Source organism: Budorcas taxicolor, chromosome 25 (genome assembly GCF_023091745.1).
Source record: "Budorcas taxicolor isolate Tak-1 chromosome 25, Takin1.1, whole genome shotgun sequence".
Taxonomy (NCBI): domain Eukaryota; kingdom Metazoa; phylum Chordata; class Mammalia; order Artiodactyla; family Bovidae; genus Budorcas; species Budorcas taxicolor.
In genome coordinates this window covers 5930588-5956427 of record NC_068934.1, presented here as the reverse complement: position 1 = coordinate 5956427, position 25840 = coordinate 5930588, and the positions used below count along the sequence as shown (strand labels likewise).

Sequence of the window (25840 nt, the reverse complement as noted above, 5' to 3'; positions counted from 1 at the left end):
TATCAACTGGAATGTGGGGGAAATACTGGGAGCGGCTTTAGCAAAGGAGTCAGAGCCCTGGGTGTGGTGGGCGGGAAAGGGAGGGCAGTGATTCCAATCAGTCTTTCCCAGTATTCCTGGTCTCACCAGATACACACACACACATGAATACACACACACACACAGATCACACTTGTGGATTCTTCTCCTGGTTGCACCAGAATCATGGAACCATGTGGTCTGTGAATCTGCAGAGTTTATGCTTCTTAGGCCAAGGGAGCCATGAAAAATTCTTGTGACCTATCTAGTGGCTGGAACTCTCAGCCTTGTCATCTGCCATTTGTCTGGTATCTAAGGAGCCCACAGCCCAACCCGGAAGTCAGAGTACGTGGCATTTGCAGCATTTGCAGATACTATGTAAATTATCAACTAAAAAGGATGGTACTGTTCTATTGTTATTATTTAGGTCTCGTAGAATAAAGCTGGGCTTCCCAGATAGCTCAGTTGGTAAAGAACCCACCTGCAGTGCAAGAGACCCCAGTTCAATTCCTGGGTCAGGAAGATTGGCTTGAGAAGGGATAGACTACCCACTTCAGCATTCTTGGGCTTCCTTTGTGGCTCAGCTGGTAAAGTTAACCATTTTTTCTAGATACATAATGAATGTTAACACTTTAGCTTTTACTTGGCATAAAAATTTAACTCCCTCAAGATGGATTTGAATTTACCTATGAGAAAATTGGCATTTGGTTGCTAACATGAGTTCATTTCTGCATCCAATGCGAGGGTTGTTGTTTAAAGAAAGAAATAACAAACAAAAAATATATCACTGGATATATAAATATATATCACAGTGTTTATTTGTTATATTTTAAAACACAAAACATTTTGTTTCATTTACCTTTCTATTTTCTTCAGGAAAATATGTAGCTACATGTTTAAGTCCATCTATGGAAAGACATTGAATGACTCAATGTTCAGCGTCATGTAGGTCCCGGGCAGGTGAAGATCAAGTTCAACAGAAAGGTAGGCACCGTTCCTGGTCCCCCAGCCAGGTACCTGAGAGAGCCTGGTTCTGACAATTCCAGCCCTAGGCTCAGTGGTAATGAGGAACGTCACCTCTCCTGGAGCAAAGCATGCAGAGGCCCACTTCTCTGAAGCCCCCTGGACAGAACACGGTAACAAGTAAGAGGAGCCAGAGGACTGGGGACGCAGCTCTTTCAGCCGCAGGGTCTCAGACACCTGCTTCCAGGGCCTGGTGGCAGGAGAGACTTCCGTTTTCCCAAGGACTGGATCTCAAGGGGGTCTGAGGAAAAGCCTTCTGCTCCATTAGCTCTGGAAAATCCCCAGGAGTAGCCAAGGCCCAGGGACCAGGAGGAAGTTTAGGGATTAAAAATCGTGGTTCTCCAGGAGCTCACAAAATTCCCCAGGGTGGAGAAAACCCTGTGGTACCGAGGAATCCTGGCAGCTTCTGAAGGGACTGGACCCAGGAGGGAGGTGATCTCCTGTCCGCCCAAGGCCAATCTGCCCACAGTGGTGCAGGGCACCAGTAGACTCGGCCCTGGACTTAAGGGGTCGCTGCCCTCAGTGACCTTCCTTCAGGGCAGGAAGAGACCCTGCAGACCTTTGAGAAGGCGACACTGGGCTCTGTGTTCTCATCCCTGCCTCTGTGGACACTGAATCTCTGACAGCCCAATGTGGTTTTGTCAAGAGAAGGAGCTTTTCCCTGAGGCCCCAGACCAGCTCATGTACCTGGCACATCTGGGAAAGCAGGGGTGAGGCTCTGCTTAGCCCAGAGTCCCCCCTGGAGGATGTGCAGGAGGGGGCAAGGAGCTGCAGGGGTCCCGGAGCTGCTCTTTACACTCATTCTGCGCCCCTCACCTCCAGGGCCTGCACCCCCAGGGGAACCGGGGAGCTCCACTCCTGGAGAGAGGAGGCAGAAGAACTAGGAAGGGCTCCAGGACTGAGAGGTCAAGAACTCCTGCCCTTCACTGAGAGAAAAGCTGCAGACAAGGAAAGGGAGACTGAGAAGCCTGAGAGGTGAGCCCCTGACCCCTGCTTTCCTCCTGCTGCTGCCCCGCACCTGTCCTTCCACAGTGAAGGGGTCAGAAGTGCAGGCTGGGCAGGTTCTGAGAAGGAAGGTCTAATGACACGGAGCAGCTGGGTCTCGCAACCAAAGAGGCAGAAATATCTCTGGGGCTGAGTTGCTAGATCCTTGGATTCAGTTCTATTTCTAGGGGAAAAGGACGAAGCTGACTGGCAGTGTGAGTAGTGCCTCGCACTCTTCTCCATGAGTATTTTTTTTAATATAAATTTATTTATTTTAATTGGAGGTTAATTACTTTACAATATTGTATTGGTTTTGCCGTAGCATCAACATGAATCCACCACAGGTATACACGTGTTCCCCATCCTGAACACCCCTCCCTCCAAGTTTTTGCAATCGAAAGATATGTTTAGATTTGCCAGGAGGAAAGAAATACACTTAACATTTTGTGGGTGTGAATGAACTGTGAGCCAGTCATTTTAGAAACACTAAATCTAATCTTAAATTATATCTTAAACTATTAGAGTTTTATTCCCAGTTCATGAATGGATAGGTGAGGCAATAAATACAGATTTATTATTTTTACCAATGCCATCTTCTTCCATTAGAAAATTCAGAATTTAAGTCTATATTCATTTAGTATTTATATTTAAAAAAAAAGAAGCTTTTTATTTTGCACTGTAGTACAAGTCCATCCTAAGGGAGATCAGTCCTGGGTGTTCATTGGAAGGACTGATGTTGAAGCTGAAACTCCAATACTCTGGCCACCTGATGCAAAGAACTGACTCATTTGAAAAGACCCTGGTGCTGGGAAAGATTGAGGGCAGGAGGAGAAGGGGACGACAGAGGATGAGATGGTTGGGTGGCATCATCAACTCAATGGACATGGGTTTGAGTGGACTCCGGGAGGTGGTGATGGACAGGGAGGCCTGACATGCTGGGGTTCATGGGGTCTCAAAGGGTCAGACACGACTGAGTGGCTGAACTGAACTGAACAGCCAGTTTACAATTTTGGAGTAAATGTAAACAATGTACAGTGGTTCCTTGATGGTCTGGTGGTTAAGAATCACCCTGCCAAGCAGGGGACAGGGTTCCATTCCTGCTCTGGGAATATCCCACATGCCTCGGAGCAACTAAGCTCATGTGCCACAACTACTGAGCCAGCACTCCAGAGCCTGTGCGCTGAAATAAGAGGAGTCACTGTAGTGAGAAGCCCAAACACCACAACAAAGAGTAGCCCCTATTCATTGCAACTAGAGAAAGCAGGTTCACAGCAATGAAGCCAAAATAAAATAAACCTTTAGGAAAAATAAAAATGCTGTGCTGTTTCAGGCGAAAAGCAAAAGGACTCAGCCATGCATATATATGCATCCATTCTCCTCCAAACCTCCCTCCCATTCAGTCAGCCACATAACAATTAAGCAGAGTTCCATGTGCTCTATAGTAGGTGCCGACCTGTATATTTATAAAGAATAAAGTATTTCACTAAGGCATCAAGGAGTAAGATGAACCCTCAAAACTCTACTCTTTTCATATATAGGAACACAACTTCATGTGGTAAAGAAACTGCCTGCCTATGCAGGATACCCCAGGTTTGATCCCTGGGCTGGGAAGATCCCCTGGAGGAGGAAATGGCAACCTACTGTACTCCTACCTGGAAAATCCCATGGACAGAAGAGCCAGACAGGCTATAGTCCATGGGGTCGCAAAGACTCAGACATGACTCAGCATGCACTCATGCACTTGTGTGATACTAATTTTCCATGAGAACCAAAAATGAAGCTAGCCAAGAATATTTAGAAAAGTTTAATGAGGTGGCACTAGCTTTAAACACATTTTAAAATAAACTAAAATTACAAAAGCAGTCCCACAATGGTACATGAATTCCCAAATAGTTTAGTAATCTCTGCACTAAGATACTTACCTAGATCATGGACAAATGCATAGCATAGTACAAATAAATCAAATGTATGGCAAAAAGCATGATTGCCTTACAACCAGGAGCATAAGGAATGGTTTGGAACAGAAACCAGAGAAATTTAAACGTGGCCAAGAAAATTAGTGCCACTGAGTCACAGAAGGCTGGTTTTAAGGAAAAACTAATGCAGATCAAGGAGTTTTAAATTTTTAATTTCTAATGATTGAGATAAGAAAATCTCATTGACAGCTAAAAGTTCGAAAATACATATAGAATTGTTACTGCCCACATGCCCATCTCCATTTCAAAGATAAGGAAGGGCCAACTCCTCACTTCAGAGAGAAGGGAAAAAGATGTCAGAAGCTGGACAGTGTTGCTAAAGGAAACTTCTCTACATCCAGTCAATCATATCTTCCCCTCCGCAGTTCACTGCAGGAGTCCTGAGGGACGAGATCACTCACAGAGAAACAGGGAGTCACAGACTCCTGGGACCTGACACCTATGGGACGTCACACCTATGGCGGGCAGAGAATCCAATGAACAGAAGAGCCTGGTGGACTTCAGTCCAGAGGGTGGTAAAGAGTCAGACACGACTGAAGCAACTGAGCACGCACACACATTTACTGCATACAAGTTAAATAACTGTACTCCTTTCCCAATTTGGAACTAGTCTGCTGTTCCATGTCTGGTTCTAACTCTTCCTTCTTGATTCGCATAGCAGGTGTTTCAGGAGACAAGTAAGGTGGTTTCGTACTCCAGGCTCATTAAGAATTGTCCATGATTTGTTGTGATCCACATACTCAAAGCTTTATTGTAGTCAGTGAAGCACAAGTAGATGTTTTCCTAGAATTCCTTTGCTTTCTCCATGATCCAACAAATGTTGGCAATTGGATATCGGGTTCCTCTGCCTCTTTGAAATCTAGCTTGTACATCTGGAAGTTCTTGATCCATGTACTTCTGGAAGTTCTTGATCCATGTACTTCTGAAATCTAGCATGAAGGATTTTGAGCATAAACTTTCTAGCATGTAAAATGAGGGCAATTATAGGATAGTTTGAACATTCTTTACCATTGCCCTTCATTGGAATGAAAAGTGACCTTTCCCAGTCCTGTGGCCACTACTGAGCTTTCCAAATTTGATGAAATATGGAGTGCAACAGTTAAATGGTGTCATCTTTAGGAATTAAATAGCTTAGCTGGAATTCCATCACCTCCACTAGCTTTGTTTGTTGTAATACTTTCTAAGACCAACTTTACTTCATATTGCAGGATGTTTGGCTCTAGGTTAGTGACCACACCATTGTGGCTATCTGGGTCATTAAGAACCTTCTTGTATAGTTCTTCTGTGTATTCTTGCCATGTCTTCTTAATCCCTTCTGTTTCTGTTCAGTCCTTAACGTTTCTGTTGTTTATCATTGCTACCCTTGCATGAAACAGTCCTTGATATCTCCAATTTTTGGAAGAGATTTCTAGTCTTTCCATTCCGTTGTTTACCTCTATTTTTGGCATTGTTCATTTAAGAAGGCTGTCTTATTTCTCCTTGCTAGTCTCTGGAACTCTGTGTTCAGTTGAACATATCTTTCCTTTTCACCCTTGCTTTGATTTTTCTTCTTTCCTCAGCTATTTGTTAAACCTCCTCAGACAACCACTTTGCTTTCTTCAATTTACTTTTTCTTTGGGATGGTTTTGGCCACTGCCTCCTGTACTATGTTACTAACTTTCCCCCATGGTTCTTCAGGCATTCCGTCTGTCAAATCTAATACATTGAGTCTACTCATGACTTTCAGTGTATGATCATAAGGGATTTGATTTAGCTCACACCTGAAGGTCCTAGAGGTTTTCCCTACTTTCTTCAATTTAAGCCTGAATTTTGCAATAAGAACTCACAATCTGAGCCACAGTCAACTCCAGGTCTTGTTTTTACTGACTGTACAGAGATTCTCCACCTTTGGCTGCAAAAAACAAACACATAATCAATCTGATTTTGGTATTGATCAAAATGCACTCTATGCATGGTGATGTCCATGCATAGAGTCATCTCTTGAGTCTTTGGCAAGGGTGTTTGCTATGACCAGTTTAGTCTCCTGACAAAACTCTGTTAGCCTTTGCCCTGCTTCATTTCATACTGCAAGGCCAAACTTGACTGATAGTCCAGGTTTCTTTTGACTTCATACGTTTGCAATCCAATATCTTATGATTAAAAAAGACATTTTTCTTTTAATGTTAGTTCTAGAAGGTACTTGTAGGTCTTCATAGAATTGGTCAACTTCAGTTTCTTCCACATTAGTGGTTGGACCACAGACTTGGATTTCTGCAGTGTTGAATCGTTTGCCTTGGAAACAAACTGCAATCATTTTTTTCATTTTTATGATTGCATCCAAGTACTAAAGGAACCTTAGGAGCCTCTTCATGAAAGTGAAAGAGGAGAGTGAAAAATCTGGCTTAAAACTCAACATGCAAAAAACTAAGATCATGGCATCTGGTCCCATCACTTAATGGCAGATAGATGGGGGAACAATGGAAACAGTGACAGACTTTATTTTGCAGGGCTCCAAAATCACTGCAGATGGTGACTGCAGCCATGAAATTAAAAGACACTTGCCCCTTGGAAGAAAAGTTATGGCTAACCTAGACAGCATATTAAAAAGCAGAGACATTACTTTGCCGACAAAGATCTGTCTAGTCAAAGCTATGGATTTTCCAGTAGTCATGTATGGATGTGAGAGTTGGACCATAAAGAAAGCTGAGTGCCAAAGAATTGATGCTTTTGAACTATGGTGTTGCAGAAGATTCTTGAGAGCCCCTTGGACTGCAAGAATATCCAACCAGTTCATCCTAAAGGAAATCAGTCCTGAATATTCACTGGAAGGAATGACGCTGAAACTGAAACTCCAATACTTTGGCCACCTGATGCAAAGAAATGACTCATTGGAAAAGACCCTGATGCTGGGAAAGATTGAAGGCAAGAAGAGAAGGGGAGTACAGAGAATGAGACATTTGGATGGCATTGCTGACTCGATGGACATGAGTTTGAGCAAGTTCCCAGAGTTGGTGATGGACAGGAAGAATGGCATGCTGCCGTCCATGGGGTGGACTAACAAAGAGTTAGACATGACTGAGCCACTGAACTGAAGTGCATTTCAGACTCTTGTTGACCATGAAGGCTACTCCATTTCTTCTAAGGGATTCTTGCCCAAAGTAATAGATATACTGGTCATCTGAAATCAGGACTATGATGCAGTTCATTAAATGGAGATATTCACATCTGGGGAGTTTATTTATTGTCCAAACAGCAACTTCATGGATTACAACTATAAATTCAAAATGTGACTTTTTAGCAGAGACTGGATTGTGACACTTGGATTAAGTAGGTTTCAAAGGACTTCAATCATTGGCATCTGAAAGTGTTTTCAACTCTGGGAAAATCTAATCATGTGCACCTATATCTTTTCTCAGGGCTGATAACACTATCACTTAGAAGAATAGGCGTGGTCTTCAAAGACTACATAAAGCTTCTCTTGAAGATCCACACTCACTTTTCTCCGGAGTCCAGAGCTGTCGGGACTGGAGTTGGCTGCATTGTGGAGACTTTGGGAAGTCTCTGCCAGGCAGAGGTGAACACCTAAAGCTGAACTGAATCGTGCAGAGTTACTTACAGCATAGGAGTAGAACATTTCATCAACTGTACCCAGTGGTGAGTTCTAATCAAAGTCAATGAAATTCTGCTATGTTCACTTAGGAATGAAACCTTAATGGCGATTATGGACAGAAATGCAATTTGTGTTTTTTTTTTTCTATCAGTAATATCTGTATGTATGCAATGCATCAAGCATTTATTCCCTCTGGGATTTGCAAACAAGTAATATCTTTTATCCATACGATGTCAAGTAATTTCCTTATAAAATGTGGGTAAAAATAGAAAATTAGTAAATATTGTTTAGAAGATTAAAAGAGTTAATCCATATAAAAGGAGTTAATCTAATGGCAAGCTAATTTTTTATCACGGAGCCACTGTGGAAGCCCATTTAGTTCTTCTATTGTTTTAATGCTATCATGATTCCCAGTGTCATTAGCATAACAGTGATCTTATTCATAAAGAATTCTTGGTCAGTTTCTAGCCCACTCTACACATGGCTTCTTTATACTTTCTCCCTGTTCATCAGCTATCTCCTCATTTGATGCACATATTTATAAATACATAAGTATTTATAAAACACATGGTACTCCTAAAATGTTCAACATAATGAATATATTTCACAGTCTTTACACAGATGAATATGAGTTAAATGGTTAAATTAATCAGAAAACCTTCTTGAAAGTCACATTTGCTATCATTTTCAAGACCTTACTTTGCAGTCCATAAGTGAAAAGTGTTCAAAATAGATCCAATCAAACAATAGGGACTCCAAAGAAGTGGAAACATCAAAAAACAAAAAATCTGATGTTGCTTCCATTAACTAGATATTTGAAATTTCCAGTGTAGAGTGGAAATCCTTGTGTATATTCAAACTTATTTCTATGGTCTTAGTAAACAATGTATAGTCAAATTGGAACCTCCCTGGTGGTTCAGATGGTAAAGTATCCGCCTACAATTCGGGAGACCCGGGTTCAATCCCTGGGCTGGGAAGATCTCCTGGAGAAGGAAATGGAAACCCATTCCAGTATTCTTGCCTGGAAAATCCCATGGACGGAGGAGCCTGGTAGGCTACAGTCCATGGGATCACATAGAGTTGAACACAACTGAGCGACTTCACTTTCACTTTCACTTTCACTTTCACTTTCTTTATTAAAAATTTGATTCTTTTTTACATTGTTATAGTGAGAACATTCACCAGTTCAAAATATGACACACTCTGATTATCTGAACTCACTCCAGGAAAAATTGTCTTCCTGAACTAGCAATTAAGTGCAGCACTATCACAGCATCATCTTTTAGGATTTGAAACAGCTCCACTGGAATTCCATCACCTCCACTAGCTTTGTTCATGGTGATGCTTTCTAAGGCCCACTTGACTTCACATTCCAAGATGTCTGGCTCTAGATTAGTGATCACATCATCATGATTATCTGGGTCATGAAGATCTTTTTTGTACAGTTCTCCTGTGTATTCTTGCCACCTCTTCTTAATATCTTCTGCTTCTGTTAGGTCCATACCATTTCTGTCCTTTATCAAGCCCATCTTTGCATGGAATGGTCCTTTGGTGTCTCTAATTTTCTTGAAGAGATCTCTAGTCTTTCCCATTCTGTTGTTTTCCTCTATTTCTTTGCATTGATCACTGAAGAAGGCTTTCTTATCTTTTCTTGCTATTCTTTGGAACTCTGTATTCAGATGCTTATATCTTTCCTTTTCTCCTTTGCTTTTCACCTCTCTTCTTTTCTCAGCTATTTGCCAGCAAATATGGAAAACTCAGCAGCGGCCACAGGACTGGAAAAGATCAGTTTTCATTCCAACCCCAAAGAAAGGCAATGCCAAAGAATGCTCAAACTACCAGACAACTGCACTCATCTCACACGCTAGTAAAGTAATGCTCAAAATTCTCCAAGCCAGACTTCAACAATACGTGAACTGTAAACTCCCTGATGTTCAAGCTGGTTTTAGAAAAGGCAGAGGAACCAGAGATCAAATTGCCAACATCCGCTGGATCATGGAAAAAGCAAGAGAGTTCCAGAAAAACACCTATTTCTGCATTATTGACTATGCCAGAGCCTTTGACTGTGTGGATCACAATAAACTGTAGAAAATTCTCAAAGAGATGGAAATACTAGACCACCTAACCTGCCTCTTGAGAAATCTGTATGCAGGTCAGGAAGCAACAGTTAGAACTGGACATGGAACAACAGACTGGTTCCAAATAGGAAGAGGAGTACGTCAAGGCTGTATATTGTCACCCTGCTTATTTAACTTATATGCAGGGTACATCATGAGAAACGCTGGACTGGAAGAAACACAAGCTGGAATCAAGATTGCTGGGAGAAATATCAATAACCTCAGATATGCAGATGACACCACCCTTATGGCAGAAAGTGAAGAGGAGCTAAAAAGCCTCCTGATGAAAGTGAAAGAGGAGAACGAAAAAGTTGGTTTAAAGCTCAACATTCAGAAAACGAAGATCATGGCATCCGGTCCCATTACTTCATGGGAAATAGATGGGGAAATAGTAGAAACAGTGGCTGACTTTATTTTGGGGGGCTCCAAAATCACTGCAGATGGTGATTGCAGCCATGAAATTAAAAGACGCTTACTCCTTGGAAGAAAAGTTATGACCAACCTGGATAGTATATTCAAAAGCAGAGACATTACTTTGCCGACTAAGGTCCGTCTAGTCAAGGCTATGGTTTTTCCTGTGGTCATGTACGGATGTGAGAGTTGGACTGTGAAGAAGGCTGAGCGCCAAAGAATTGATGCTTTTGAACTGTGGTGTTGGAGAAGACTCTTGAGAGTCCCTTGGACTGCAAGGAGATCCAACCAGTCTATTTGATGGAGATCAACCCTGGGATTTCTTTGGAAGGAATGATGCTAAAGCTGAAGCTCCAGTACTTTGGCCACCTCATGCGAAGAGTTGACTCATTGGAAAAGACTCTGATGCTGGGAGGGATTGGGAGCAGGAGGAGAAGGGGACGACAGAGGATGAGATGGCTGGATGGCATCACTGACTCGATGGATGTGAGTCTGAGTGAACTCCAGGTGATGGTGATGGACAGGGAGGCCTGGCGTGCTGTGATTCATGGGGTTGCAAAGAGTCGGACACGACTGAGAGACTGAACTGAACTGAATTTTAGTTCTCTAATTTCATTCATCTCCTAGTTATTCCTATGCATATGAGGACTCAGAAAGTGGTATAGATCCTAAGAATAATTTTTAGAGCTATTTATCTCCATATGTAATACCTAAAATGGTCTATTTTTAAAATGGAGTGTGCCTTTATACACAGGAGAGATAATATTGTCCACTATTGTATTCTATTGAACTAGATAAGGAATGCAATAATTTGAAAATATTATTTTAAAGTGAAGTAACTGTTTTCTCTTCAGAAATGTGAGTTTTTATGGCTGAAATTTTAATGAAACTAAGAAATAATTCAGCAGGCAGAAAAGTGACACTTGAGATGTCTGAGGAATTTCTGTACTTAACTAGTACAGACACAAGGATCCAATATTTTAGCAAAGTCAATTTTAAAGAGTATGATTTGTTTTTTGGTGATGATTATCACCATTACATGCAAACTGCATCTTACCACAAGATGAAAGGGGTGTCTGATAATAGTTTTAAAGACTTGAATGATATAACCCTATGGTTTCAGTTTTGATTTGATTAATGAGTATGATGCAGATTAAACAGGAAGGCAAAGGCAACCAATCAGTATATGGAATTAGTATATTACAATTCATGAAGGGCTTCCCTGGTGGCTCAGACATAAAGAAAATGCCTGCAATGTAGGAGACTGCCTGTAGTTTCTGTTACATAGGATCCTATTTGACAAAATTTAGTTTCATCTTCATTAACTCTGAATGTATTCAGAAAGTGTTTTGGAGAGAAAAAAAGTGATTGTGGATGTGAATTTAGATTGAGATAAAACAAAGGACATCCAATCACAGGAATACTGACAATCACAGGAAATAATAAAATACAAGCTTAGTCAAATATCTTGTGCTAAATCAGTGACTGGCATGGAGTATTGTGATTGATTGTGTAGGGCAATCAAGACCCACAACAAAGAGCTATATATTAGGTCAAACTCCTGAAGCTCGTGCTACTTAGAGGAAAATAAGACCTCAACAAAATTGAAGTTCTTCTCTAGGTAGTGGAAAAGGGGGCAGGAAGTAGATACTGTTTGTTTGGCAGTCGAGAAAATTTCCTGCAGCTCTTGAGAGCTCTCTTTGTGTCTCAGTTTTCCATTTGTGTCAAAGCAAACCAGTCTCTTCTGTTCCCAATACGTTCCACAGTTGAGTCATCCCCCAAGTCTAATTTGCTTGTTCCTTTATGTCTTGGGGAAAGAGGAATAAACTCCTGATGTTCTTCCCTCAGGAAAATGGACTCAGAAACCCCAGAAGCCTTCCAGAAGGAGCTCACCTGCCTCATCTGCCTGAATTTCCTTCTAGACCAATTCACCACAGGCTGTGGGCACAGCTTCTGTGGGTCCTGTCTTTGTCTTTTCTGGGAACAAGTTGAAGTCCCTGCCAGTTGTCCAGGTGCAGACAATGATCAAGACAGACAAACCTCAAAACCAATTTTCTTCTGAAGACTCTGGTGTCCACTGTCAGAAAAGCCAATCTCAGGCAATTCCTGAAGTGTGAGGAATGCCTGTGTGGGACCCACAAGCAGACAAAGACCATCTTCTGTGAAGCCAACAAGAGCTTGCTCTGTTTGGTCTGCTCTCAAGGTCAGGAGCACAAGACTCACAGACATTGTCCCACAGAAGAGGCTGCTGAGGAATCCTGAGTGAGCGATGCCCCTGAGAGCACTTAGGAAGCTTGGGGATGGTACACCTAAGAGACTAAAAGGATATGATGATCATGATGCTGACTGAAACTTCTCTTTACTGAGTGCCAGGACAAATCTAGTTAGTGATACAGTTGTGGAGAAAATGCCATAGCACACCTGCCTTTATGGAACTTGTATCCACTGGCTTGCTTATGAAGTCAATTTGTTGTAAAGTCATGTCTGACTTTGTGACTTCATGGACTGCAGCCCACCAGGCTCCTCAGTTCAGTTCAGTTCAGTCACTCAGTCATGTCCGACTCTTTGCAACCGCATGAATCGCAGCATGCCAGGCCTCCCTGTCCATCACGACCTCCCGGAGTTCACTCAGACTCATGTCCATCAAGTCCGTGATGCCATCCAGCCATCTCATCCTTGGTCGTCCCCTTCTCTTCCTGCCCCCAATCCCTCCCAGCATCAGAGTCAGCCCATGGCATTTCCCAGGCAAGAACACTGGAGTGGGTTGCCATTTCCTTCTCCAGGGGATCTTCCTGACCCAGGGGTTGAACCCACATCTCCTGCATTGGCATTTGGATTCCTTACTGCTGAGAAACCAGGAAGCCCCCGTGATTATTTGGATGACACATTATTATGCTCAGCACTGTGTAAAGCCTTCATTTTGAGAAAAGTCTTTGACTCCAAAATCTACAAGTGTAAAAAGTCTTTGCCATTGGATCCTGGTCTCCTAACCCTGGGCAAAGAAGGAAGATACAGCATGTTGAAATTAACAGGGGACAAGCATCACTAGAATCAAACTCTGATACAAGATGCCACAGTATCTGAAAATTAGCTATCTTCAACAAAACCTTGTTCCTTTCCCTAAACGGATGATTCCCTGGGTGTGGTTCTGTGGTGCGGGATCTCTTGAAATTGATCATTAGTGAGGAAGAACAGGGAAATGTGGTGATCTGTTATGGCTTTGCTGGTCTTCCTCCAGTTCCTGTATCTGACATTCCCTAGCACATTCCCTCACTTGGGATCTGAAACCTCAATCTTTTCTGGCGCTAAAAGTCAATTATTTTACAGGAGAAGCTGGCGAACCAAATGAGATCTTCATGGGAAAAGATACACAATGTTGAAAGAAACCTCAAAAAATATGGTGAAAGAACTGATGCTTGGATGGTAAATAGGAGAATGCATCTCTCTTTGAAAAAGATCAAGGCAGACATGCTAGAAACTTGTCCCTTAATAGTTTGAGGTGAAATAATCATGTGCTAAAAATTTCAGAGAATGGGTGGAACACTATTTAGAATAATATTCCATGTACCATTTCAACCTACATTTCCAAGCCTCCTGGGCTTTTTGGAATCTAATGGATCAGGAAATACAGCAGAAGATCCACGAGAAGAATGTGGCACAAGTGCTGAGATGGAGGCACAGGATGGGACGAGGACGACTCCGCACCAGGGATTCAGGATCTCAGGGGAAACTTCCCAGGTTTAAGACCAGTTCTCATTCTGAAGATCAAGGGGGCATTTAAAAATTCATGGGTTATTTCAGGCACAGATGTCTGTATAGGTCATACATTCTAGAAAGTAAGAGCCATATTATTGAGAAACACAGGTGTTTTCAATCTGATTAGTACCTGAGCTCAGGTGGATACAAAGGAAATTGAACAGCAATTTAAGAGGTGTGAGTATCATGGTGAAGAGTAACAGCTCATTATCTAGAGAGTAAGCAGAAAATGTGACATGTTAAAGAAAATCCTCAGGAGGGAAAGGAATAAAGAGAAACAGATAAAGAGTGAGAGAGTGAATTCATCAATACTCGGAGGGAATATGAAGTGGAATGAGGATGAATGACCTTCTAAACATTGCGGGTAGGAGCCTGTGACCTTACAGAACCTGTTTATAGAGAAAAGGAATGAAAGAAATGACTGGGAGGATGAGCATCTGTTTGAGGGCAGTAGATGAAAATCTAAAGATCGTTCCTTAGGATACCCATCCTGAGGATAAAATGGAACATAGCTGCTCAGAGAGAAGTCAGGCTATGGAGTTTGGGAGGTTTGAGATGAGGCATCAGTTTACTTGTTAACATTGAAATCAGGATCCTGCACATGATGTATGAATTACCCATAGATTTCAATTGCTTACATGGGTCTTTCAGATTTGATAGGAGGCATATGAAAGAAATGACCCATGAAAAGATCTTCTCCAGATGTTTCAGAAACATGTATGAAATGGATGGAAGTTATTTGAGAAAAGGGTGGGTTTGACTCTAGACCTAGTCAAAAACCATGAAAAATAAGTGAAGGAAAGAGGAATAAGTTTGATTTCTGAGAAGAAGGAAGATATGAATTTAAGATGGGTGTAGCTTCTTGGGAGACAGAATGAGTCAGAGCAAACTAAATGCTGTTGAAATCCCTCTCCCAACAGTTTTACATGAATGGATACGGAGACATGATTAGGAAAACTTACCAGTTGGTAACTCCAGTTCTTCAGGAGGGAGAAAATTACTACAAAGGGTTTATTACAAAAGAAGGCTAAAAGATTTGTAAGCCAATCAGAAAGAAACAAAAGGAACTGAGTGGAAAGAAGATAGATCTCAAAGTAATATACAAAGAATTCAAGAAAATGTCCTATAAACCAAATGTGGAGCTGCTCCAGGTAAGGACCCAGGACTGAAAAATGTATTATCTGAGGCTCACACCTTTGATGCCCATTAGATGATACCAGGGGTCTATTTTGTCATCTCTTGCATTATAAGGTGGGAGTCTCTCCTAGCGGGAAATACTATAGAGAAAGCACAACTCATGCAAATCATGATTGAGCAAGCGCTGCAGAATTGTGAAGATGGAGACTCTTCAGGGAATACTCCCTTCTCAAAATCTCCTTTTGTAATTTGATTCTGTAAAAACCAGAAAGGAACAACTTTTGTACTGCCATTCAATGTTTTGATCTCCAGTTGGGCAATGGGAGAAATTTTAGACACATTCATAAGTTTTCACCTCATGTTGGAATATCCCAGGTTTGAGTTGCCTTTAGTTTGGGGCATATTAAACTTTTAGGACAAGCCCTAGGAAACATCCATTTACAGAGAGTTGAGGGTTGTCCAATCACTACCCTTGTACTTTTCTCTCTTCTTCTCACTCCAAATTTCTAAATTTATCAATAACTTGGATTATCTCAACATGTTGTGCCAATTTCCTTTGGGGAGAAAATAAACAATGGGTGTCCTGACTGTTTTCTCATGGTGATGATAAGAACTTTTCTGAAGTTTTCCCCAACCCAAATGATTGGCTATTTATGAAGAAGTCTAGTCTTATGTTTCCTTATTTTATTTTTGACAGAAATTGGGAGACAAACTGAAATGGGAAGTCTGATCTTGCAATGCTGATGGCACTGTGAGGGCTGTGTAAGAGATCAAGCTGCATTTAACAAAGGGAACACGTAGTGTGCCAGACCATACTACATTGCTTGTGTGTATATGGATCTGTGTGGCTTCCCAGGTGCTGCTAGTGGTAAAGAACCCTCCTGCCAATGCAGAAGACACAAGAGATGCAGATTCAATCCCTGAGTTGGGGAGATCCCCTGGAAGAGGGCATGGCAACCCACTCCTGTATTCTTGCCTGGAGAATCCCATGGACAGACAAGCCTGGCAGGCTACAGTCCATAAGGTCACACAGAATTGGACGTAACTTAACATGCACACGGGGTCACAAAGAGTCAGACATGACTGAGTGATTTCACTTCACTTCACTTAACACGCACATATCTGTGTCTGTTTTGTTGAATATGATTTCCTGTTACACTTGAATTGAAGTAATTAATAGCATATTTTGCTCCTGTGGCTGAGGGAGGTATGTGTTGCCATGCCCAATGCAGACTTTTCCAAAAGGCCAGTTTTTACTGATTTAAATTTCAAGATCATAAACATGTTGAAGCTCAAGGCCTAGTATTTCCAGGCATTAGGTGAGAAAGGTAAGTACCCCTGGGAAATGGGAGTGAAAACAGACCATGAGAAAAATGAGAAAAAAATTTCCCAAGAATAGCCTGATCCTATTCCATGCTTGTGGGAAAAGGATTTAGATGAAGAATGTTGAGCTGAAAGGTGCTGTCTTATCCTAAAGGCTTTGTTTAAGAAGCCCTGGGCAGCAGAAGGATGAACCGCGTCTTCCTCTTACAGGAGTGAGTCAGCACAGCTGCACGTGCCTCAGCCTCTGCTCCCAGAACTCCCTGCACGCCCCATGGCCAGGCTGATGGACTGGCTCAGCCGCTTCTGGGGTGAGTGTCACCCCACCAGTGTATCTGCCCTGCAGGGTCCCTCAGTGTTGGCTTCTGTAGACAGTCTTTCCCTTTTCATCTCTCAGCTTGTGCAGAACAGCCTGCAAATAGGCATGCACAAACATGTGCGGTCACAGAGTCACTAAAATCTTCTACAGAATACACACAGGCTGGTGCAGGCACTGATGCAATTCATGCCTCATCAATTACTTATAAATTTGAATAATCTGTATAATGAAGAAGAGGACATACTCCAAAAATGGCTCCTGGATCCCTAGAAATATCATCACCTACCATGTCGGTTGTTCACTGAAAGCTGGGTATTAATCCAGGGTATTCCAGTTTCAGAGTTTAAGCGCAGTTACATAGAGAAAGTTTCTTAGCAATTGAATGTATGATATGTTTTCCCATTGATATAATCTGAACAAACATATAAGCCTCAAAAAAAAGTATGGAAACCTCGAGGAAGCAAATGGTTGGTGGACGGGCCCCACAGAGCTCCATGATAAACCTCAGCCTGGAGGGTGACTTGTCAGGAAGTGGAAGACTAGACCTTAGGCTGGAACCACAGATCAAAAGCAGAAAAAAGCCTACAAGGAAATCACCTATAAGAAGCCATCCTTAGGTTTTGTTTCCTCAATGTCCATTTGCTAATTTAAATGGAAGAATGATCACCAATTCTCTATTCTACTACGTATTTTTTTTCCCCTTGAGCAGGAATAATGGAGGTGGAGGTAAGATAGATTGTCATGGTCTTGGAGATGATCAATGCCTGTCGTCCAGTCTTTTAGATGCAGTAAAAAGTACCCAGCCAGAAGCAGACATGACCTCCCTATTGTTTATAATCTCTGAGTTTTTGAGCAGGTTTTCCATGGTAACTAATAATCTATTTCCTTGGCAGATATCCTGGCAACGTTTCAATCCAATGTTTTCCAGTTAAAACTATGTTTCTAATAACCTTAAGACTTTTCACCCAGTGAGACTCTAGATAAACCCTCTTCTCTCATAGATCATTTTATTTTAATACTAATTTTGACTGGCATATTCTCTCATCTCTCCACAGTAACTTTTTCACTCAATAATGAAGTAAGCAGTCAGCACATCAGGCTGTTCGATGATCTAAGAAATCTGAAGTATGAACATGACAGCCCCCATGCGTCTTTGGATGGTGGAACATGGAAGTATCTTGCTGCATGGGGAGCCCAGAGCTTCGTGTCCGGCAAACAGTACTGGGAGATGCTCATGGACAGCTCTTGGGATTGGGCTGTAGGCGTCTGTAAGGATTCCTGGGTAAGGAAGGACGACAGCATACTGGACGAGTCCAACAGGGACAACTTTCTCCTTGTGTGTGGGAAGCAGGATGACCATTACCAACTCTGGACCACCGCCCCCACCACGCCTCTGTACCTAGAGAGACCTCTGGGCAGGGTTGGGGTGTTCCTTGATTGTGACCGTGGGAGTATAAGTTTTGTGGATGTTGCCAAGCACTCCCTCCTTTGGAGTACGATGATGGCGTGTGCACTTTCCCTGTCAGGCCCTTCATCTGCACTGGCCACAGGTGAGGAGGCTGACTCACGGCCCAGATGGGATACTCAGGACTTCTTCTCTGGCGGGGCATTTGTCCAGTGCTGCAAAAGAATACTTCATTGTCTTTAGGCTCTTTCTGCTGTAATGGACTCTCCTTTTTATATTATAAAGCAGGTGTTAACTGCCAACCTTTGTTGGTTTCTACTATCATCTTGACAGTGAAATCTTCCCTTATAGCCGTTTGTCTGGAATATATGAAATGGTTGTTCACCTGCGCTGTGAGCTTGCTGTACTCAACAAAATATGACCGTGTGCTTCCCATTTCCTGCTCTCCAGGGCTTAAACAGCATGGACAGACCTTATCCTTAACCAGATCCAGGTCAGCCCCCAACCTTCTCCTCCCTCCCTCGAAAACTACTCTGTCCTACACATCTATTCACCCTCCGGGCGAAAACCGATTTGCAGGGAAATCTCCACTGACCCTGGAGACTGGGATAAGCATTTCTTTCAGAGAATCCAGAATTAGCAGGTCCTTTTTTTCTACAATAATACAAAGAAAGTGCTTCATGAGGGGCACTGGACAAATCTTTGCCTGAAGAAATTAATAAATAAATACTCCTTGTTGGAAAGAAGGTTTGCAGTAAAAGTTAGGGACTAGAGTCTAAAAGTTTAAGTTTTCAAGATTTGAAAGTGGATGTCAAAAACTAATTTGATTACACAAATTGAGCTTAAGTGTATTTGTATGTTGGAGGCTCTGTTAAGCGTAGATATTATAAGTATGGGGGTGATTGTGGGCATTGCAGTCATACTGGTGGTATGTTACTCTTTTATATTATTTTAATTTAGGATTATCACCTGGGCATGAAGGATGGGATGGGATGGCAGGGAGCATGTCTCTTCCCATTTTCCAATCATACAATACAGCATTTCTTTTAATTTAAATATTTTTGCCCCATACTGAATTACATATTCACCATTGTATTCCTAACACTAAAGATACTTTCTAAATATATATTGATAAGTTTTTCAATACTGGTTTGTTAAACTTACTCTCTAGCTCATTTGAAATGTTGCCAAAACTAGCACTCAAGAAACCAAGCACCACACTCAGAGAGTTGGAGAACTCAGGTTTTTTTTTAATATAAATTTATTTATTTTAATTGGAAGTTTATTATGCCAGTGGGCCCAGAGGAGTTAACACTCCAAGCTCTGAGCCCCAAACAAAGGGATTACAGAGTTTTTATAGACAGACTGTAATGGGCAACACTAGCTGCTAATAGGCTGGTTTAAACAAGGGATTTCACACGTGGGAAAAATGGTCAACATGGCGAGGGGGATGTCTGACCTGGACAGGCATGATTAAGCAGGATTGCAGGGGCTGGGTGACTGCAAAGAGCAGGACAAGGGTGAGTGAGATAAACTCCAGTTCCTAGCATTGCAAGTCCCGACTTTCTGAGACTATGTGACCTATGTGATCTAGACTTTGCCAGGGGCAAGCTGAGTTACAGAGGCAGAAGGAGAAGGAGGTCAGGTAAAATTTTAACTTTTCAACTTCAATAAATGTTACTACATCTTAGTAGCAAGAGTCTCCTATATTACCTGCTGTTTGAAGTAAAAAGAATCATGTCTTTGGTGCTAATTTTACAAATTTCATATTGAGCAGAGAAGCAAATTATATAATTTGCAGCATGGTTTTCCAAATACATTCAGCATTTCAACCATTTAGAATTCATTTAAGTACAGCTATTTCCTCATAGTCATGAGAATGAAAGTGTGTTTTTATATTTACCACAATACCAAAAGCACCTACAAGAATCTAGATGGGGGGGAAAAAAGTACTTCACTTTATTTTTTGGCTGCTTCAAGTTATCTTACTTGGAATACACAGGAAAAAATCCACAAGTGAGAAGTTGTGTTCTATGGTTATGTCTTTTAAACAATGTTTTGTATTTACAATTTTTTTTTTTCCTAATTAAAATCACCAGCTGCAGATACAGGCTGCTAAAAACATGAGACATTACAAACCCATTAAAAGACAGCTTGCCAAACACGACTCAATGGACACGAGTTTGAGCAAACTCCAGGAGATAATGAAGGACGGGGAAGCCTGGCGTGCTGCAGTCCACAGGGTCACAAAGAGTCGGACACCACAGTGAGTGAACAGCAACAATGCCAAACATATCGGGTTGCCCAAAAAATTTGTTCAGGCTTTTCCATAAGCTGTCGTGGAAAAACCCAGATGAACTTTTGGGCCAACCCAATACTTATTTTAAAAAACCCTCTAAGGAGACAAAAACCGTGCAGTGAACAGACTTACCCACTGTGCCAGGCAGCCCTTTCCAATTTCCCTGCCTGTATTCCCAGTAAGTTGGACAAGGAGTGCTGACCCCAGAGGGGGTCCTTGGCCTCATTCATGGTGACTGTCAGGACCCAACAAGGGGGGGAGGCAGCCCTGGGTCTGTGACGGAGCATGACACCTCCTGGACCAGCACCCCCAAGAACCGCAGGCCCCGAGGGCCACCCAAACCAGTGGGGAGAAGTGGGAGGCGCACACAAAGGGTCCAGCTAGCTTTCAATGGTTCACCTCCCCACAGGAATCTTAATGCCGCTTCCTCACATTCCTGCAACGTTTTGGAGTTTCATTATCTGTTTTCCCTAAACACTTAGTGAAGGGAAAGGCTACCCACTCCAGTATCCTGGCCCGGAGAATTCCATGGGCAAAGGAGCCTGGTGGGCTACAGTTCATGCAATCGCAAAGAGTCGGACATGACTGAGCGATTTTCACCTTCACTTTAGCTGTATTAGACTAGCTGTAATAGCTCCCTGGGGGCTTGCTTGTTGTCTGTTTTAAATTCTTATTATTAAAAAACTGCAAGGCACTGAATTGGGATGGTATTTACAACAGCTTTACATAACTGAAAGGTGAAGGGGAGGCTCAAAGTTCACACAAATGCACGCATGCATGTACACTTGGGTTGGCCTCCATGAAGCTAGAGTGGAATATTAAATATCAAGTACTGAATTCTGGGGGTGGCTTCCCAGGTGGCTCAGTGGTAAAGAATCCACTTGCCAATGCAGGAGACATGGGTTCGATCCCTGGATCGAGAAGATCACCTGGAGGAGGAAATAGCAACCCACTCCAGTATTCTTCCTGAAAAATTCCAGAGGACCCTTGCAGGCTACAGTCCAGAGGGTCACAAAGAGTTGGACATAACTGGGTGGCTGAGCACATAGGCACACACTGAATTTCTAACTGTAAACTTAAGAGCTTATCCCTAAATTTACATGTATACAGATAACAGAATGGTCACTACAAGCACTTTAATATCCAGACAGATGTTAAATGTTCAGGTTCTTATTTAAACTGCTCTACATACAAAATGCCCTAGAAGCAAAGAAAGGCTTAAAACATAGAGAGATAAACATGATGTGGAGCATGCCTGACCTCCTTGTACTGGTTCTGGAAGAAGGAGAAGAGCACACACAGGTAAAAAAGCCACACACTCAGAGGTAGTAGGAGCTGACAGCGAGGCTGTTGTCTGGACGGACCCTGTCCAGCGAACTGTTCAGTTCCCTCTGGGTGTCTGTTTCCCTCCTTTATATACCCGCTCACCAGGTTGGTGACGATGAAGGCCCACAGCTCCCAGTCATTGGTGAGCCTCAAAGCTGTGGTGAACTGGGCTTCAGCGCTGTCCATGACGTTGGCAGAGACACAGGCCAGGCCCGGCAGGGTACACAACTGAGCTGAGTGGCTAGGAGGGTCGAAAGGCAGGGGTCACATTGCCGGCACAGCCAACAGACCTGGGAGATCTCCTGCAGCCCAGTGGCCCATATCTTCTGCCCAGCCTGCACGTGCTGGTGTAGTCATGCAGGATTATTTGGAAGGATGACAGGATGGGCTGCAATTGAGCATTTTAACCGTCTCCAGCCATGAGGACAAGTCTGTGTGCTTCTGTGCCTTCTCTCGGTAGCTGGCTCGTGTGGGATGCATCGCAGTCTCCATCTGACAAGTGTGCACGGGTGCTCCTTGGGTAACGGGTGGAAGAGGTCAGTGGGTTTGCTGGGTTGGCAGGATCTCTTCAGCGCAGTGTGGAGACGGTCTAGACACACTGCTGTTGCTGCTTCATGCTCTTTACCTGCCTGGCATCAGGAGCACCTACCTGGAGCACCAGGAAGAAGATACAGAGACTTTCTGAGTGGGGTTCCCTTGCGGGTCCTCTACTATCTGTTCATGGAGGGTCAACAGTGGGTGGACTTCTTGCAACAGCAGCCACATCCCTTGCTGAGCGGGAACAGCGCCCACGTGTACTCACATCCCACCACCCGGCCGAACGCGGCCCCACACGCAGGAGGCTGCAGGCTGACATGGAGTCCTTCTCGAGTGTGTGCAGTCGTGTAAGCTGGAAGACGAAGCGGCAGTGCCAGGACAGCGTCTGCTCTGAGATCTAGATTGCTTCTCACAGCAGCGACTCACCTGAATCAATGGAAGTCTCTTGACAGCAAAATTCAGACAAAAGCCTCGCTGCTTCCGATGTAGCATCTTTGAAACAGTGGGTTTTGCTGTGATGTCAGCCTGCCTGCTCTTTGTTCTCAGAGTGAAGACACAGCAGGGAGCTGAGCCGCAAGTGCGTTAGGGCTTCAGTGGGTTGCGGTAGCTTGAAGGAGAACATGGCCTTCAAGCAGTGCGTGCACAGGGCTGGAAGTGCTCCTGGAAGTCCAAGAGTACCAGGTACCATGACACTTCCTCCAGGCATCATCAGGGGAAACCCTGCCTTAATGCTTTGAAGCATCAGCTTTAAAGTCACAATCAGGACAATAACATATCTTCACTTCTAACATCGTTTTAGACATATGGCAAGACATTGTGTGAAATAATTTCATGTATAACAAATATAAATATTATCATTATTTCTGGTATTATAATTGTTTACCAAGAAATACAGTTAGGAACAATAAAATAAACCTCTAAGATTTCTAGCAACAAAAAAAAAATTTTTTAATTAAAAAAAAGATTTCTAGCAACAAAATTAACACTCAAACCTATTTTTACATATATAAAAGATGCAACTACTTAGTAAATGCAAGTTTTCATGAAAAAAAAAATGAAAGAAGCCAGGAACTCTTAGGGGGAAAAAAAGAAAGTATAATGAGAGGGCATTAACCTTAAACAGATTTTCAAATATATCCTGGTTCTCAGGAGGAGGGATGGGTGGTATTGGAGGTTGGAGCAACACTCATTCGTATTTACAGTTATTCCCCCAGCAGGGTCCCTTCCTCTCATGTCTATGGACCTGATGCAGTGAACACTTCTCAAGTTATCTTCTTCCTAACCTATCCTACTTTATATGGAGGAGGAAGGGAAAGGAAAGAAAGAAAGAAGGAAGGAAGGAAAAGAGGGAGGGAAACTGGCAACGGTGAGACTCCACTCCCTTTGACACAGATTCCCTAGAGTTTTGCTGGAAAGTCCTCTGTTCCACCATTTAAGGAATAAAAAATTAATTTTGGAGTCTGAGTCAGAGGAGTCCCCTTAGGAAGGTGAGTTACAGACAGTGCTCTCAACATCACAATCTTCACCTTCATCCCCACTGCTTTCAAATCCACAGCCTTCATCTTCTCTGCACTGGTCTGAGGAGTCAGTGGCATCCTCCTCTGCATCTTCCTCATTTTCTTCTGATCTCCCTGAGGCAGGAGAATGTTCTCCAATCATGTCTGATGATTCTGACTTTGAAGCCTGAAGCCCCTGGTCCTCCCTAAGCCTTTCTTGCAAATTCCCTGATGATGGGGACTGCAGACCCATCCTTCTAATCTTGGGGTTCGGGCCCCCCATCATGCTCATGTTCTTACACTTAGCACAGGTCGCCTCTCTGTAAGCAGCATACTCTTCAGGAGACAGAGTCCTGAGCCAGAGATCAAGGTCCACCTTGTACTGTGTCTGCAGTTCCTCCGCCTGCTTCTTATAAAGCTCCTTCCGGTCCTGGGGGACGCGCTGCCAGCGTCTACTGATCTCCACCATGCGCTCCCTCGGGGGCACCACTTTCAGCTCCCTGCTCGACCAGAGATCCCGGTGGAACTTGTGATAGCCATTCATCGGGGGCTTCTCGGGCTCTCCGTGGAATTTCGATTTCATGGGTAAATGGTTTTCTGGGGTAGACTTCACTTTTTGGACATTTTCCTGAAACTTCTTTGGCACTTTGCTTTGACTTCGTTTGGGGACATCAGGTTTCTTGGAGTTCCGGACTAGATCAGGGTGTTGTTCTCTGAACAGAGCCATTTTCTCCTGAAACTCCTGTTTCTCTTTCTGGAAATCTTGACTGTATTTCAGCCTGAGCTGTTCTGGCAGCTTCCTGTATTCCTCAGACAGAACTTTGGTCAGCTCCTGGTTGCTCATCTTGGGGTGTTTTTGGAGGTACTGAGGTCTCATCTCTTTAAAAAAGCGAAGGTAAGCTGTCAGGGGCTTCTTGGGTAAATCAGGATGTTTCTTGTGTTTTTTGCTTTTGAAATTATTAACGTTTTCCTTAGCTTCCAGGACTAAATCTTTCAAAGTGCGAAACTTTCTCAAGTTATAGGAAATCTCTAACCATTTGAGTTTGCACATTTCCCCAGAAAAATCTTTAAAAGCTACTTTGCCCCAGTCCATCACTGACTGGGTTGCTTTGAACGTGTGCCTGTCATTGGATGGAATATTTTTCTCCATACTTTCCAGTAACTGCACAATGTCTTCCTTGGACCAGTCATCTTGACTTTTAGGCATTGCCATTTCTAGGTTTTTGGGACACTTAAATGGTCCCAGCAGTTCAGACACTTCAGCAGAATCTTCAGCTTCATCACTCTCAAGATTCAGCGGATGAGTTAATTCTGAAGTCTTGCAGTGTGCAACTCCATGTTTCTGTGGAGAAAGAAAAGGAAAGTTCTATGTGATACATGAGAGAAGCACACCCTGCTTGAGATATGTCCTTTCTATCATTTCATTTACCCTTAAGAATGTAAATGAAAACTGGCCCAACCTCTGAGTTGAGACACTTATTGAACATTATGAAGCTTCTTTTGTGTAATTAAAAATGCTCAGGCGCTTTCCCAACATGCATTCCAATCAGTCTTACCACAGGGTATTTTACATACAACTGAACAAAACAAAACAAAAGACTGGTTGCCCCCTCAGGGGGCAAATAATAAGTGAAAATGAAACAAAATTTAAAACATTAAAATTCCTGAAAAGGAAAGGACTTTAAAATACCAATGAGATACCATGGTCAGTCAGTCAGTCAGTTCAGTCGCTCAGTCATGTCCAACTCTTTGCGACCCCATGAATCGCAGCACACCAGGCCTCCCTGTCCATCACCAACTCCCGGAGTTCTCTCAAACTCATGTCCATTGAGTCGGTGATGCCATCCAGCCATCTCATCCTCTGTCGTCCCCTTCTCCTGCCCCCAATCCCTCCCAGCATCAGAGTCTTTTCCAATGAGTCAATGCTTCGCATCAGGTGGCCAAAATATTGGAGTTTTAGCTTTAGCATCAGTCCTTCCAATGAATACTCAGGACCTATCTCCTTTAGAATGGACTGGTTGGATCTCCTTGCAGTCCAAGGGACTCTCAAGAGTCTTCTCCAACACCACAGTTCAAAAGCATCAGTTCTTCTGCACTCAGCTCTCTTCACAGTCTGTCTCTCACATC

The 25840-nt window shown here is 42.9% G+C and overlaps 2 protein-coding genes and 1 pseudogene across 2 annotated transcripts; 1 reads left to right on the top strand and 2 right to left on the bottom strand.

Annotated features, from left to right (window-relative positions):
* Positions 1–11970: 11970 nt before the first annotated feature.
* LOC128069074 (tripartite motif-containing protein 43-like) lies at positions 11971–18204 on the top strand. The gene is given in 7 exon segments (XM_052662364.1): positions 11971–12127; positions 12130–12376; positions 14926–15025; positions 15085–15125; positions 16545–16642; positions 17706–18140; positions 18143–18204. Coding segments are annotated over 7 exon segments (1140 nt in total).
* A 3469-nt stretch (positions 18205–21673) lies between these two features.
* LOC128069072 (MAU2 chromatid cohesion factor homolog) lies at positions 21674–22905 on the bottom strand (annotated as a pseudogene).
* A 791-nt stretch (positions 22906–23696) lies between these two features.
* LOC128069071 (upstream-binding factor 1-like protein 1) lies at positions 23697–24938 on the bottom strand. The gene has a single exon (XM_052662363.1). It carries the CDS (start codon positions 24924–24926, stop codon positions 23697–23699), a length of 1230 nt encoding a protein of 409 aa, XP_052518323.1. The 5' UTR covers positions 24927–24938.
* Between the last annotated feature and the right edge of the window lie 902 nt (positions 24939–25840).

Coding starts and splice junctions, on each gene's coding strand:
- LOC128069071 (XM_052662363.1), bottom strand. CDS start 24,926: ATGGCAATGCCTAAAAGTCAAGATGACTGGTCCAAGGAAGACATTGTG.